The sequence below is a fragment of the Perca flavescens genome, chromosome 19, assembly GCF_004354835.1.
Source record: "Perca flavescens isolate YP-PL-M2 chromosome 19, PFLA_1.0, whole genome shotgun sequence".
Classification (NCBI taxonomy): Eukaryota; Metazoa; Chordata; class Actinopteri; order Perciformes; family Percidae; genus Perca; species Perca flavescens.
The window spans coordinates 16583944-16601039 of record NC_041349.1 but is presented as its reverse complement, the minus strand read 5'-3'; the positions used below and the strand labels follow the sequence as shown (position 1 = coordinate 16601039).

Genomic DNA, 17096 nt, shown 5'->3' with positions numbered 1-17096 from the left:
AGGAAGCCATATATGCCCCTCCCAACCCATCCATTGTTCTGTCCACCCCCAATGACACAGAATGTTAATGTCTCATTGCACTCTCCTGCATCTACACCCGAATTTTGCTGTGGGGAAATAAGGAGAATGTGGGAGGGAAGGGAGGGCTTGAGGTAATGGGGGAGGGGTAAAGAGGGTGTTGTGGAGTAGTAATGAATGGGAGTATTGATCAGAGTCACATCATCTTAAAACCAAAGGGGCAGGGGAGGGTGCCTAGTTGGGGTGCCAGTTAGATGTCTTCTATAAAAGCCTTTTTTTCTCCCAAAATGAAAAGGGAGGAGTAAAGGTACAAAAAATAGCTTAATAAAATAGAGGAAACTTATTTAAAATGTAAAAGTATAATACAAAAACAACAGCAACAAAAGCATAAAAGTAATGAAAAAGTTAGTGACTTTAAAGATGAAATAGTAGAAGTGTTAAGTACTCAAAGTTATCTCTAATGACACAAAATAAATAAAAGCTGTCAGAGGAGAGGATGCGGTCGGGGCTCTCGGGTGAAGGAGGGTCGTTGCTCTCTCTCTCTCTCTCTCTCTCTCTCTGTCCCTCTCTTTCTCCATCTCCATCTCCCCCTCTCCATCTCTCTCTCCCTCTCCCTGTCACCTCTCACTCCTCACGGAGCTGCAGGCGGTAGCGGCTATAGCGGATCTGGAAGAAGAGCCTCTCCAGTGGTGAGCGGTTCATCCCGGGGAGCCTGTAGTCCTCGCTCTGGCCCGTTCGGCGGAAGCCCAGCGACTCGTACAGCTTGTGAGCAGCCAACTTGACAGCCGTCGTGCCCAGGACCACAGCAGCATAGTTGTTGCGCACGGCGAACTCCAGAACACGACGACCTAGTGCCTTTGCGATGCCTTTGCCGCGGTAACGAGAGTCCACCGACATGCGCCGCAGCTCCACCCGGTTGTCATCCTCGCGGCCTTTCGCCGCCACGATCCCCACCACACGTCCGTCGAGCACTGCCACCCAGAAACAGGAGCCTGACAGAAACAAGATACAATACGTTTGATTAAATTATGTTTGTATGAGCAGGCTGCTGCTAAAGCTAGATTTAAAATTAAACACTTAAAGGCATGGTTCAACATTTTGGGTAATGTTGCAGAGAGTTAAATGACAAGATTAACAGTGGTATCAATCTCCTCATCTAACTCTCAGCAAGAAAGCAAATTATCATATTTCCCAAAATGTCAAACTATGCCTTTAATAAATAAAGGTAAAGGCCAGGGCCTAAAGCTTCAGAATAAAATATGTTTTCTGTAGAGGTAATAAAGGGTAGAGACCCTCACGCTCAGCTGCACCAATGTACTGTGAAGCTCAAGACCACATTCCAAATCTCTGACAGATATTTTGAATCCAAATACTTTCTATAGTGTAACGTTTGCACACAATCACACAGGGCTTATTTAACATAATATGCATTGTGATGGATGGGTGAAAGGAATAACTGGAAGGACAACGGTGGTAAAATGAGTGTTTAGAACCAAAATCAAAATGAACATCCTGAGTTTCCATTAGCAGCATGTTGCATCATGTCGTAATGGCTTCATTGCTCTGAGAGGAGAGAGAATAGAAGAAGGGATGCAGGGAGTAAACGTAGGGCTCACAGTTTACTGGAGCAGATGCACTGATCTCACAGGACAGAGACAGACACGTTTTGGGTGAAGTTTACTTGATCGTGTTGCAGGAATTGAATCTTATTTTACAAACCCTGTATTGTCATGTAAAAGCTGCATAGACAGGAAAGCTCACACTGTATAAGAACTTGCTGTATCCCAGAGTTGATATATCAGACACTCAAACAGACACTGGTGACGGATGTATAAAAAGACGAATAACGCTCATACAGACAAACAAAGGTTAGACCGATGCAGATAGAAACATCAGCAGACAATGCTCCTTCACCAGAGTACTACTTCAAGCTTGAATATAACCCGATTTTTCTATCTAATTTAATATCTATATTTGTGCTGCAGTTTCTAAGATGTTCACTTTGACACAGCGTGATTATGTTTATAAATTATCCTTTTTTATACCTTTGAATGCCATGTTCAGTGCTTATAATAATAAGCTTTTATAATAATAAAAACAATGTGAACTGAGCTTTTATGTTTAGCTCCAGAGCTTGAAAATGTAAGCACATTTTGAAATCCCTCTGTTATTAATAGTGCCCACATTACCCTGGAAGAATAACTAGTTCACAGGGTGTTAAATAACTGACGTGTTTTGAAATCATTCCCCTTTGAATCTTAATCAGGCACTTTAAAAAGACGAACATAGTGCATAGGTGCATGCCCTTGCTTATTTTCCTTTAACGATTGTAATCTTTCAAGGAAAATTACCCTCTTAACATTCTGCTTTTTATTACGTAACCATGTTTACACCGCCTCTCTATCAATGTCAGCAGTATGTACACGTGTTTGCAGAGGTTACATAGTTCTGTACTAAAATGCCATATGTTTGTTATAGATACAGTAAATCTGACTATTCTGACTGATCTGCAGACAGTCAAAATCTGTGTCCCTCTGTCCATGAGCTCTGAAACCTATTTCTCTCTGTGTGTCTTTACTCTGTCTTACCTTGCCTTTACACATAACCCCCTCTTTCTTTTATCCTGTTGAATCCCTCACTCGTACACACACATGACGTAAAGAACACACACACACTCAAACAGGCGATGACATTAACATCATGCTTCTGCTGGAGTCCCGTGTGTTAGGAGGGGTTTGATGCCCCTGCAGCCCTGTGTTAAGCTGATCCGGAGGCTTCCGATACTGAATCAAACAACTGTCATGTAGGTTGCCGCGGCAACAGGAAAACCTGAGTACTCCCCACCCTGATAGCTAGACAGGGGTATGGCATCACTGGGAGACTGTCTGTAACCGGTGTTTCACTAATAGGCTAGAGGCAGGACCAATATGCTAATGTTAACTCCCTATCCACTGTCGCACCACATTTGGGATCTATCAGAGCTCGCATTATGAAATCACTTGAGTTCAGGTGGTTCAGAAGAAACCAATTCATACAGTATGTGCGAAACCTAAGAGAATATGAAAAACATTGTTGTGCTTTGTTCTACCTCTGGTAGGGCTATTTTAAGATTTTCAGTGTCTTCTCACTAGCCTATAATCTCATAGGGGAAACATCCTGAATAACCATAAACAGCACATACGAGCATCTTGTTACCCCAGTTGAGACTTTATAGATTCACCCTGTCTGGCCAAATCAAATTTTGATGTCAGGTATGGAGACACTGCTGAGGAAACTTAACCGATCCAGAATTTTGTCTCGTTCACTGTCTCCGAAGAAATGTCAGATCACTCTGCAGTAACTGACATTACATTCCTGTGTAATAAAAGTCCTTCACCCTTTAAAAACAAAAAGCATCCGTCATTTCTTGCTGCCACTTGGGGGCCGACAAAGTGTGAAGGTAATTACTGTATGTGGAGCTTTGATGGATGACTGTTTAAGAGATTGTCTATACGACTCAGATTTACAAAGTTCTGGGTAGTTAAGTGTCTTGTGGCCTTCACTAATACTATGGAATGATGTTTCATTATATAAATCTGCAGTGTCAACTCCTGCGGCACTCTGCCGGCATTATTACGATCGTGTGTGTGTGGATGGGTGGGTGTTGGCATAGGAGGGGGAATATGCTTCCATAAAGCCCTCCTGACCATCTGTCTGAACTGAGCCTATGCCAGGAATGAGGACAGCACAGGAAAACACGCGCACCAACCGCCCATGTGCCTTTCTGCCTATCAGACTGTGTATTACTTAACACTATTAGCCCCTCTTCCCCCCTCTGACTCTGCTTTTTTGTGAAAGCTAAGCAGGATATATTGACCTCTGACATTACTGCTCAAGGAGCATCACATCTGCTGAATCTGACACTGATGCTATTAAACTGCATGGATTTAGCGAGCTATTATTTCTGCTGGGAACTGCACTTTGTGGAGATAGGAAGATAGAGACAGACAAAAAGAAAAGCGAGAGAGAGAAAGTTATGGTGCATTTCCACCAAGCAGTCCAGTTCAGTTCATTTCACATTAGAACCGTTATTCTCACGTTTCCCATTAGCAAACGTTGTAGATAGTACACTTTTCTTGGTACCACCTCGGTCGAGGTTCCAAGTGAGCTGAGTGGATACTAACAGGTGGAGTTTAAACACTGCAGACCACTGATTGTCAGAGAGAATGGTCACTAGCGCGACAGGAAATCCTGCACAAACCCGCCATTTTTTAATAGCCACAGTACTGTCAGAAACAACAGTACCGTCGTACATAAAAATTTTGTATTTACTCAAGCCAGATTTCTTTTCTTTTTTTTAATGGCAGCCCGCTGTACAATTGACAAAGTGTAAACGGTCCTCTGTTTGGTTGTCGATGAAAGAATTTGCATTGGAGATGATGTCACAACATAGAATCCCACCTACACTGAGGGGAAAACGAAAAGAGAAAAGGACCTGGTACCAAAAAAGCGAGTCAAGTCGAGCAGAGCAGTATCATACGGGAAAACACGGCATTGGAGGAGGAGGCATAACGTTATGCTCCAAAAGGCATTTTATATGAGATTAAGATGCTCCGGACTCTCATCAAGTCTGCAGATCTGCAACTGAAATGTCATGTTTGATCCAAAAAAATGGGTGCTTTGAGGCATACTGTTGCATATGCTGCGTATTAGGTCGCCATTTGGTATCCCAAGACTTACTTGGAAAATGTGAGGAAAGTGAAGGAGTGACACTCCTGTTTCCCTCAACAACCATTGTAAAGTCTTGGGCAAGACACTAGCTCCTAACTGCATGGGTTGAAGCTGTGTGTGATTTTCTGGAATGTGAAATGCATTAATTTAAGGTTTTTAGCCATGCTTGCAGCAATATCTCAATAATAACTTTCCAAATAGTCCTTGTCAATCCAAAATTTCTGCTTGTCCAATACTTTGGTTTATGACCAAATTACCAAACATTGTGTCTCTCTCTTGTTAAGGGAAATAGGAGAGTTGCCAAGAGTTAGACATCGAAGGGAATATTGAGGAAAAAAGTATAAAAAATAAAAAACTCCGTCCTCGCTTAAAGTTGTAAATCTACTGTAAGGTTGTGGAACGGTTGATATATTTGGATCAAGCCACTCTCTCTTCTTTATATCTTTCTTCCTATCTACCCCCATCTCCTTCCTAGTACTCCTCCTACAAGTCATGAAGGAGCAGCTGTTTAGTCTGTCATGTTGCCACAAGATTGATTGGAAAGAGGGAATGAATAAGACACTTTTCCAAAAAAGGCCTCAACCTTTTCCTGTTGTGTCCTTTTGAGCAAGTCAATAAGCCCTCTATTCAAATTTCTTTATTAGGATAAACCCCTTGAGATGTATCATCTCGTTTTCGAGGGGGTCCCAGCATATAACACAGTAATTACATAACAACAGAGAAGTATAAAATCAACAAAAAACAAAAACAAACCAACACTTGCATATATTCATCAACACATTACAACCACCAAAAGGCCAAAATGGCCAATAAAAAGTAAACAAGTAAACAGTAGAGTATGAGTGAATTTCTAACTACAGTCAAATATAAACATTAGGTATGGACAATAGATATAAGGATTGCAAGCATTTTTAATAACAGAGGCAGTTTATCTTAAAGCGAGCATGTTTAAACAAACCAAGTAAAGAAATTGATCTTATTTCCAGAGATAGATTAAACTTAAAAGCTCTTTTGCCAATTGTTTTTTTAACGCTCGGGACAGAGAATAAGCCCTCTATTGCTCCAACACAGCAGCGCATTGCTAGAGTAGAGCTTAATATAGTATTAATACAATGTGTCACTCATGTATTGGTCTGTAAAAGCTTTCTCAATCAGATAAAGAAGTAGAAAAACAGAGGAAAGAGGGACAATAAAGAAAAAGAAAGAGAGTGAGTGAGCAGAGGAGGAGGAAGGCGCGGCATCCATGTTAACAGTAATAGCGATGAGCCTGAAAGGATCCATTATTGCTGCTTGGCCATACAAACACAACGGGGGGGAGGGAGGAGATCAAATCTACCATTATTACAGAAGGGGGAGGGGACCTGAAGAATACAGATGATCTCAAGACAGGCCGAGAGTGAAGGCAAGAGAAAGAGCTCTGGAAATCATTCATAACGATTCTCACACAAGCAAAAATCTGATTACTATATTCTTAATGTGACAGATCTAATTTCTTTAACCACTTCACAAGTATATTAATATGCCTCCGTGCATGTGTGTGGGAGTGTTAAGTACTGGCTGATGTGATATGAACCATGTATAAAAACCAAAAAATCACACCTGCACACACACAGGAATAGTTGTTATGGTGTCTAACAAGATTATTCTCTTTTCCTTCAGGAAGGGAGGGATAATTCATTCGATAAGCGTTCAGTCTAGACGCAGCCTTACTATGCTGTTCACTTGTCTGAGCACTGTGGGTGTAAGCCCTGACAAAAGCTCATAAGTGGCTTGACTCTATCCTGTGTTTTGTGTCTATTTGCTTTGTGTTCTAATAATTAATCAGTGAATGTGTGTTATTTTTATGCGTTATTATGTTTCCGCATATTTGTCATTGTTGGAGGCCACGCTGAAGATTTTCAGTACTGGCTCTGAATCGAAATGGTTGCATCACTGCATGATTTATCTGACCCTGCCAGGTGTTAAATGGCGAGTAGGCATTGTTGCTAGTTTTAATATTTCTATCTTGTATACATGTGGTGCAATATCAGACTATGTTAAAGTATAATTTTCTATCCTAACAATCAATTTTGACAACATTTTTTGTGTCTTGGTACTGTACTGTATATCTTCATCTTCTTATTTTAATGTACAACTTTCCATTTTAAGAAGAAATGCTTAAGATGCTTTTGAAAGTGTGTTCTATGGTCCTATACAACACACACACACCCTGCCTCATGCCTCATGTCCTTCCATACAAACACACGCACAAACACACACATGGACACACCCTCCTCCTCTGGTCAGAGTATGGATTAGCTTGTCATGTGTAACCCACTAGTCAGCAGTCCTCCGTCACGGACAAATGAAGATAAGAAGTGACCGTCAGACGCAGGACACACTTTCCAGATGTGTACACACAAACAAAATGCGTTATTGTGTATTGCAGCCTGTATTTACAGTAGAAGAAGTATTTACCAACAACTTGGCCTTTAAAGGTGCAGTAGGTAAGTAGGTAGAAAACTCATATTTCATATATATCATATTTGCTGAAACTGACCCTATGTTCCCGTAGAACTACATGAAGCTGGTAATTAAAAAAAAAAATCTGGCTCCTCTGGCACCACCTACTGCCTGTAGTGTGATTTGCAAAAATCCCCGGCTCCCTGTTCAGATGCACCAATCAGGGCCAGGGGGGGTGTCTAACTGCATGTCAATTACTGCTCATGCACACGCATTCATTCTCCCTTTTGGGGAAAGGGGCTTAGGAGACCGTTTTGGGCTTTAGCGGAAAGGGAGGAGGGACTGAGAAGTTGTTGATGTTCAAATTTTGGAAGTCCTGGATCTTCGCAATCCTGCCTACGTCACCTTTAAGCTAAATCCAATGTGCATAGGAGAGTGTTGCATTGATCTGTGTGCTGTCACACTAAACTCATACAGCGTGTACCTTTCCATTAGCTCAGAGGAACTCATTGTCTGGCCCTTTACTGTTGGTTTTATTGCATTCCTGCCCATCAACACATCTATGCATGTTTGTTTGCAACATGGCATCATGACTTTGCGTAAACATACACGCCACTTTCCTAAAGCCAAATGCTGTGTTATCTGTACGCATTTTGAGCTATCCACGTGTATGTCTACGCTCTATACAGCGGATGTAAACATACACACCACGTGGCCTCGCCACGTTGCGTGTAAAAAAATAAATAAAAAGTTGGGTTTAGGAAAAGAACATTGGGAAAGGATTTAATAACACAAAAACACGACGGTGACCAACATCACACGCTTAGGAAAACAAACGTTTGGGTTTAGGAAAGAAACATTGGGGAAGGCTTAAAAAAAAAAAAAAAAACAGCTGAAAAACACCACATGCAGGAAGCAATCCCGGCTCTCCTGGGTGAAAGTCTTGTGTTTTACCCATCCACCACCCTAACCAACCTCTGTGGATTTACGTCCTTTCATACTACTCGCTACGGCAAAAATTCACACATAATGTAGGTCAATGGCGGCCGAACGGCGTTGATAAACACACTAAAAAGCGATTATGCATCTTGATAACACGCCAAAATGGCATACGAATTGGCGTATCATACATACGCCACTTTATGAGATCAGTCTGTTGTTTGTATCCAAGCATGCAGGTACACATTTTACACACATGCTACACTTTGCTGTATACATGGCATTGTTCATATGGCTGCTACAGCCTAAGAAGCCCCTCTCTCTCCCTTCAGGCCATCAGGCTGAGCTTCACACCAACATGCAACATGTGAGTCTAATCTATTACATACCAACTTTCACTGGTTCTGTGTAAATCAAGACCAAACTGAACAAATCACTTTTAATCTATAGAGCATACAGGTAATCACACACACGTATTGATAACAGGCTTTCAATTGCTTATCAGTAGCGATCAAGCGTTGTGATTGGTCACCAGAGAGTCAAGGTAGTGAGAAAATCCAAAATGCTGCAATTAATGAAGCTGCTGTTGAAACGTCATCTACTCATTCCAATGAGTGTCTTTGTTCAGTATTGATTTAAGCAGAATGTGAAACAAAGGCAGAGGGTAGTGAGACTGCAATGCATTATTAATGATTGGCTCCACTATTTCAAAACACTGAATAGACGACAGATACACGTGTTCATGTACTTGCAGCATATAAAGTAATGGACTGATGAGTTCTCCAGTTTCTTAGTATGTCAAGGATGGGAACAGCAGAGTCGGCCAGTGACGTAACAACATGGCTAACATTGTGACAGGCTACAAAAATGATTTAAAAATAATTATGTGATTTAGATGTAAATCAACTATCAGGGAATTGATGGTTCTCTGGATGGTACATTTTATTCTTAGTTAGAGAGAGTCAGGCTAGCTGTTTCCCCGTTTCCAGTCTTAATGCTAAGCTAACCAGGCTGCTGGCTTTAGCTCAATATTTAGCGTGCAAACATAACAGTGGGATCCAGCTTCTCATTTAACTCTACATCCAAAAAAGAAAAGCATACTTCCCAAAATGTAGAAAAAGAATTTCTCTCATATTGTCAAAGAATTTCTCTCATATTGTCATTTTACTAGGGCTGCAACTTATTGTCAATGTTGATTGTTTTATGATTAATTGTAATTTTTTGGGTTTTTTTTCTGGAAAAATTCTTAAAGTGCTCATATTATGCCCATTTCCAGGTTCATAATTGTATTTAGAGGTTGTACCAGAATAGGTTTATGTGGTTTATTTTCAGAAAACACCATATTTTTGTTGTACTGCACAGCGCTGCAGCTCCTCTTTTCACCCTGTCTGTTGAGCTCTCTGTTTTAGCTACAGAGTGAGGCATCTCACTTCTGTACCATCTTTGTTGGGAGTCGCACATGCTCAGTAAGTACTGCTAGCTAGTCAGTTGCAGGGTATGAGGGAGTGCCACACTAGCAGCTAGGCGAGCATTATAACGTGTGTTACAAAGTGACGCACGTTCGTCACGGAAGTAAAGGCTGGACTATAATAGAGCTGTTTGGAATAGTTTGTGAACAGTGTTTTCTGTTGGAGATTGTAAGTCCCTTTGGGGTGGACTTTGTGTTTTTTCACTTTGTAAACCTATAACATGCACAAAAAGATATATAACACAATAAAGAAAAGGGGAAAAGCCAAAAAGCATAATATGAGCACTTTAAATGATTGATTTTCTTTGACTGATTGTTTCAGCACTTAATTCTATGTTTTTGTGAATGTAACTGTTTGTGAATGTGTACAATATTATCTGAGTTAATTCAACTTTTGTAACTACAGCGTAATAATCAGTAGTGTTGCAGTAACGTAATTGTCCGCTGCCACTGATGAATGAACGAATGAATAGTAAATTACATTTTTCTGTATTTTTTTTTTTTCTTTCAGTTTTTGAAAGAGACTAATGGCTGGGAGGAAACATCACTTCCTCTGTGCCAGGATGATGGATAACCCAGTTGGCCACTGCAGCACCTCCTCTGCACTTTCAGCGTAGATGAGAACTACAGAGGAAAAGGAGGAAGAGGTGCGATACAGGTGGGAGACAGAAAGGCTGAACTGCAACAAGAGGGATGGATAAGAGAGGAGAGGATAGAAAGAAGATGCCTCATTAATCAAAAGGAGCTGAGGAGTCTGAAATGTACCCAAAAGATCTCTTTGTCTGTGTGCTTACCAGCAAACTGTTTATTTATCTTTTTTTCTCACACACACTAAATATATCATATAGTTGAGGAACTAACACCTCCCCCCAATGCTCCTATTTTCTATCTAGCGCTCATGTCTTTCCCACCTTACACATTTTTCCTCTCTCTTTCACTCTCTTTCTCTCTGTGTCGTTCAGAGCTAAAATAAGCACAGCAGGTACCGGTGGAGGAAGCTCAACACACACACACACACACACACACACATACTGTAGAGCCATAATAAGACTGACTGGCATGTGCAGTGGTCATGACGCCTCATTAAACAGCCAGTATTACTGAGTGGGTAAGACTTTCAGCCAGGGAGGATTTGGATCAGTGTCTAGTGTCGCCCTCATTATATTACATTCACTTTTTAAGCTGCTTCAGAGTAACCTGTAGTGATTAAGCAAGGCAATAGTGCAAGGGAGGGGGTATCTTGTCTGCCTACTGCTTGAACATGAGGGGAAACCTCTTTCTTTCTGTATTTACAGTTGGTTTCCCTTTTCCCAAAAGCTATTTAAAATATGCCCACTTTTGGTGTCCTACCCTTATGGGATTAAGTAATGCAAAGTCATAGTAATGATAGCTGTAACTCCAACATTCATTTCCTATGAGAGGTACAAAAAAAACGCGTGGACACAATTTGAGGAGATAGGTGAACTGACATGAACCAGTCCTGTGATGCAGTGAGAGACACTGGTGCATAAGGTGCCATAAGCAATCACATTAACAAAGATGGTGTTTGTTTCTCTTGCCTGAAAAGTGTCATTACCAGTTGTAGAATTAAATATTTTAGCTGCTTACTAAAGTTTTGGAAGGCTAAAAAAAATAATGTTAGCTTTGTAGCCCTTGATGTAAAAATGTCTGATTTTCTTGTTCATGGGGACTTGCAAGTCTTGTTCTGAAGAAGTGCAAAGAGATTATCTGAAAGTAGTACAAGAAATCAGGGATAAAGGCGTAGAGATAAATAAGTCCAATGACGTTTTGCTTTCGTTTTCTGTGAGAAAAATACTTTCAGTTGAAAAGTATTTTATCTTCGTTTACAGTTTCTTTCAGCAAATGCCCTGTAGTTGTTAACACATATTGACTGCCAGATTGAGTCATTATTGGTTTATTGCGTCCAAGGAAGGACAGAGAAAGATGGATGGAAGGAGGAGTCAGTGTACAAAAAAGTTTGTGGCAGCATCAGTTTCAATTTGTCAAACTCTTATTGAACTGTTGAATCTGAATAATGGACTTTAAGTGATTAAGAGTTGTACCAAATCTCAGTTTCAAATGTATCTATTTTATTTCAAACTTAAGCTCCAGCTTTTACATCAAACCCAATCTTTGATAATTCAGTTGAATATGTGTATATAACCATATCAGCGCCTCCTTTTTGTTAAGGAAACACGCTTTTATCTTTTTTTGTGCAGCTATATACATTTATACTCCTAGCCATTGTTACTTCAATTTGCTTTACAGCCTCTCTGCCCACACACACACACACACACACACACACACACACTCACACATTTGATGTGGCATCTTAAAGAGGTGACAGCTGGCAGCAGAGTGAGTGATCACAACACACACACATAGGAGATAAGCTTATTGATTGGTGTAGTCATTCAATGTGTACAGGAATACATGGTTCCAGTCAGATCAGTTAGTCTTCCTCTATTACCCAAGCAGTCTGTGGTCAGTGTCCACTTATTAGAGTTTATTTAATTCGCATTTCTCTTAATCGCTACAAGTATCCCCTCTTTCCCCCTGTCATTAAATCTCTCTGCATTTCAATACAGTTTCTCCTTTAGGTTGATTAACTGTTAGGTTACTGCCAGGGTTCAAAATTAACTTTTTTGTCCACCAGCCAAATGGCTAGTGAATGTTCAACTTTTACCAGCCACACAATAGATTACCATTGTTTTATTGGCTGGTGAGTGAAGCAAATCTACCAGCCACTTGCATATTTTACCAGAATTTGGCTGGTGGATGGTGCTTATTTTTAACCCTGGCTTCAGCAATACATCATTCATATTCTGTGATGCTCCGATTTATCATCCACCACACCAAGACGTCTCTGTTATTAAACACCCAACAAGTTTTCATGCACCCAACACAAACACATTCATATAAACATCTTATGGGCCATCTTTATCTTGCCTTCCTGCAAAAACCTTTTTCATACACAAACTGTCACTGTTATCCGTATTTACTGAAAAAACATTTTGTCCTCAATATGTCTAGAATTGAAGAGATAATTTCCAACTTGTTTCACTCGTTCCTACAGTACGCCTACCCAGTGTTCATTGTGGATGCTGGAAGCTGAGCTGTTGCCTGACAGATGAGCAAACACAATCTAGCATATACTGTTTCAGTGCAGTTTGGAAGATTCAGTTCTAACCCTAGCTCCGTGAAGTAATGGAAGCTAGTTTGCAGAGCCAAATCACAGTGTTCAGCAGTTTTTTGGTTGTCAAGTAGCCCTTAATATCTGATCTTAGCAAGTACAATATCAATCAATGAATCAACTTATGAGACTGATTTTCATCCCCTCGCTCAGGTATATTAGTGATAGACATTTTCTTTAAATCTGTCTTTTTCTTTTCCTGGTTCATTTTAGAAAGACCTCCAAATTACAAGCTTAAAGACCCTGAAAGCTTGGTTTTAAATGTTTTTCTTTCTAGATTAGGAGGGGGGGGGGTAAAAAACTCAGCTAAGTCTGGCTTGATTGATTTAGTTACCAACCAGTCATCAGATTTTGATTAAAATGTTGCTACATTCTGATTGGTGCATGGTGACATCACCTCTTTCCAACTGAGCCCCGCCCACCTTAAACTAGCGAGAAGACCACAGAGAAAAATTTTTTAATCTCAAATATAAAATAAGCACACTTCCAATTTTAGTAAAAAATAAATAAAAGTGTGTTCAAGAAAATATGTTTTCAGGGCCTTTCAGAGTTGCATTCTGTAGATAATCACAGACTTCTACGTGTTACGTGCCACACACTTCACGAATAATAACGCACACCAAATGACAGTGACGTGAGAGGTGCCTCGCCATCAGCACTGCACGTTGGTGCCCAGGTGTTCATCCCCCTGGGCCCATTCAGTTTGCATGGATATAATCATTAGCATTGTCCAAGAGCAGTGGTGCCTGACCCCCTCTAAACCATCTCGGCCCTGCACCAATAATGGGAATGCTAAATTGCAATTGTGTATGCAGTGGATTACCAGGCCAGAGGGCACAATGTCGGAGAGAAAGTGACAATGGGGGGCAATTGACCGGCTTAACCAACACCTGCTTTTTATATTGGCCACGTGGTTTGGGTTAACAGGGAATAAAAGTGACCAAGAAGTTACAGGGCAGTGTGTCATGTTTGTGGCTGGCTATCGCTCACACCCAAAACTTGACTCCTGGAGAGAATGAATAGTTTGAGATGATTGATTTTTCAAATTAGAAGCTTTAGTGGAGGAAATGGGCCTTGCCAACACTGAGCATACTGCAGAAAGTGTATCAGCAGTTTCCTCAGTGTGATCAATAGCGCTGTAATGTAACCTCTCCTCCCTGCCGTGACCAAGTGGAGCTCAGAGAGGAAGCAAGTGGGGGAAGGAGTGGAGAAAGAGACGGGGAGGAGGGGTGGAGGAGAAGGAAAGCAGAGAGAGGAGCTGCATATTTGATGAGTTGCCTCTGGATTGCATTAAGACTCTCTAGATCGAGCTAGTTTAACAATTTATTTATTTATTTTTATTAACCTTTATTTATTCAGGGGAGGTTCACTAAGAGGCAACCTCTCTTATGCATGCCCTGATCACATTCATATAGTTACACATTCATAAGCGCTACTCTTTCCCTGTCTTTCACATGTTGAGCTCTTTCCCCACACAGATTTCTATCCTGTCGGTCGGGGATTGAACCGACGACCTCCCGGTCACAAGCTTGCTTCTTCCACTGCCCTAATTCCATGTGTAGGTTCACTGCCTTTCATGGAATTGTTTTGTCTTTCATCCTTCCAGTTGCAGCAAAGTTACAGGCCCTAACTTTTTAAAGTAGGTTGTTTTTTTAATACCTTATCTTTATCCTATTTCTTCTTTTTTTTAAATCAACACTGGTGGTGGAGCATTGTCGACTGACAAACCAGACAACGTGTATGTATTTCATTAGTCACACTACAATGAGGACAGTGACATTTCTCCCTCGTCTTACCTGTGGGTTTCATGTAATAAGCCTCTATGTCAGCCATGTCCGTGTGCAGAGCACAGTCCAGATAACCGTGGATAACTTTCCTGCTGTAGTAGTAGCGCGCACCCATGAGAATGAGGGGCGCACAGCAGGTCAGCGTGACGGAATTGGTCACGAAATAGCACATTACTATGGAGAAATGGAAGAAAAATAAACGAAACCTGTCAGAAAAGAGAATCACATGTTTGATTTTGGCGGAATTTGACCCCACACAGACACAAACATAAAAGAGGCAAACAGAGGCAATATGACATTCGTTAACATCAATAAAGTGAAACAGTTGCATCAAATTCTGTTATAATGATACAACATGAACATTTTCATAAAGAGAGATTAGGATTAGTTCCACACAGTAACTTTCATCAAACTGTGAAGTAAGGCACATCAGCATAGCTGTAGAAGCACAAAATCTGACAGGATAAAACTTAGAGTAGAGAGTACATGTTAGTATTGAATTCATCAAACCAGTTCAGTCCATACTGAAGTAATTAGTCGGATGTGACGCTGGGGGGCGCACAGTGAAACAAACAAGCAGGCTGGATGCTGCATAGCATGGTGCTGCGTGGCATGCAATAAGTAGTTAGTTTACTCCACTGCACCCCGGCGTGGTGTCAAACATCAGCGCGGAAATATATATAGGGTAGTGACTTGATGGAGAATTTTAGCTAACAATGACTCATTGAGACCGTACTGAAATATAATTAGTTTGTGGGATTTTACAGGCAGGACCATCATGTTTGTCCCGTGCAGTCTAATTAACGACAAACTAACACAGCAAGTGTTTTGTTCATGTCAAAAGATTTTGAGTATTTAACAATGTGTTATTTACGTGCGTAACGCCACCGGTCACGATACATGAGGCTTTGTGCACCGGCAACATCAACAAAAGCCAAACGACATCAGAGCATGACTGGCGCAGAGGCTGCTGTGCAGAGGCGGAGCGTGTGCGAGCCGCGGGGGATATTAATGTGTGTGTTGGGGTGCGTGGGGGGAGTGCTTTTTGGGTACGTGCGCGCACCCTACGGGCCAATCCTCAATTTCATTCACTCATTCATTCACGGCACCGGAATGTCATCACATCATCAGCAGGCCCACCGGTTATACACGTGCACCATGCGCCTGGCCATGCCTTTTGTTGCATGATGAGCAACATGCCGGTGTGTGCCGGCGGAAAGAGCCGCGTTGGCACACTGTGGTGCTGTAACAGATTTCAACTTAACTGGACGTTACTGGACGTTAGATAGGCTATGTGTGGGATGTACAGTAAGACACCTTCCTCAAATAAATCACATTAGGATGCAAACATCCAACGAAGGCGCAACAGCTATGTTACCCAATGTGATGTGAGCTAAGAAATAACTCATATATAGGCTACATAATTAATGTGAAGTAATATGTTGAATTTTCTATAGCGTTAGAAAATTGGGTCTGAAAGCTGACATGGGAATAAATAAACCGGTGTAGAGTGCATATTGCAAGGTAATGGGGGTACTTACCTGTCAGAAGAGCATATAAAAACTGAGTCTTGGGCTGCTGCCTGAGCCCCCTAAACGCCGTATTGGGTATCCTCTCCATAATGCCCTCATAAAAGATGCGCCGCACCTCCTCTTGATCCCCGCACTCGAACTCGCGGATAAAAACCGCATCTTTTCTCACATCCGTTGCCTCGGAGGGGTTCAGAGCCGCGCTGGACGGAGGTGAGCTCCACATGATCGACTCTTTTTTGGTCCCAGGTATAGCATCGTGTTCATCCGCAACAATTTTAGTCTCGCAAACCATTTTGGGAGACGAAAAATGCATGCAACTGGCCGCAACAACAACTACAGTTCGGAAAAAGGGGAAAGAATGAGAGTGAAATGGATGATGTGTGAGATTTTCTTAAAAAACAGAGAAACGATGAAGGGGATAAGACGAAGGGGGGTGTTCTGCTGCAACCCTGAGCGTTTCTGACGACTTGCCGGTGTTATTCAAGCAGTATTTATAAGCAGGCAGGGCGGGTAGATTCAGGTTCAGGGGTTGGGGTGGTCCTCTCGCTGCACAGATTGGTGGACACGTTGCGCCGTTATATGCTGATGGACGAGGGAGGAGGGAGAGACAGACACAGTCGCTCTCTCTGCATCTGAACAGGCTTATGTGTGCCGGCGGCGTGTGTAGCCTATTTTGAGGATGTGGGCCCATGAGAAGTGGGTGTGATGGCGAGATTGCGTAGAGAGGTTGTTTCTGAACAGCCTTGTCTTTATAATGTGTTTCAATGAGGAGGATCCCCACACTGCGATACGCAGCACAAAGGCGCAATAGTAACAAGGCGACAGCAGCTTAGGAAATGCTCTTGTTGTTAATAATTTGTTTATATTTTTTTAATTGTAGCTTTTAACAATTTATAATGCAGGTTTACAATAAATTTGAGGTGAAATAGTTCGATTTTGCCTTGGACTCTGTCAGAGATGCATCACAACGGTGGACATCTCCGTTGTTGCACAGATAAAAAGGCTAC

General features: G+C 41.5%; 1 protein-coding gene across 1 annotated transcript; it reads right to left on the bottom strand.

Moving 5' to 3' along the window:
• Positions 1–534: 534 nt before the first annotated feature.
• Positions 535–16537, bottom strand: nat8l (N-acetyltransferase 8-like). The gene is made up of 3 exons (XM_028564590.1): positions 16099–16537; positions 14567–14731; positions 535–1010 (listed from the first exon to the last, which is right to left on the bottom strand). The coding sequence occupies exons 1-3, from the start codon at positions 16400–16402 to the stop codon at positions 643–645; spliced, it is 837 nt and encodes a 278-aa protein (XP_028420391.1). The 5' UTR covers positions 16403–16537; the 3' UTR covers positions 535–642.
• Between the last annotated feature and the right edge of the window lie 559 nt (positions 16538–17096).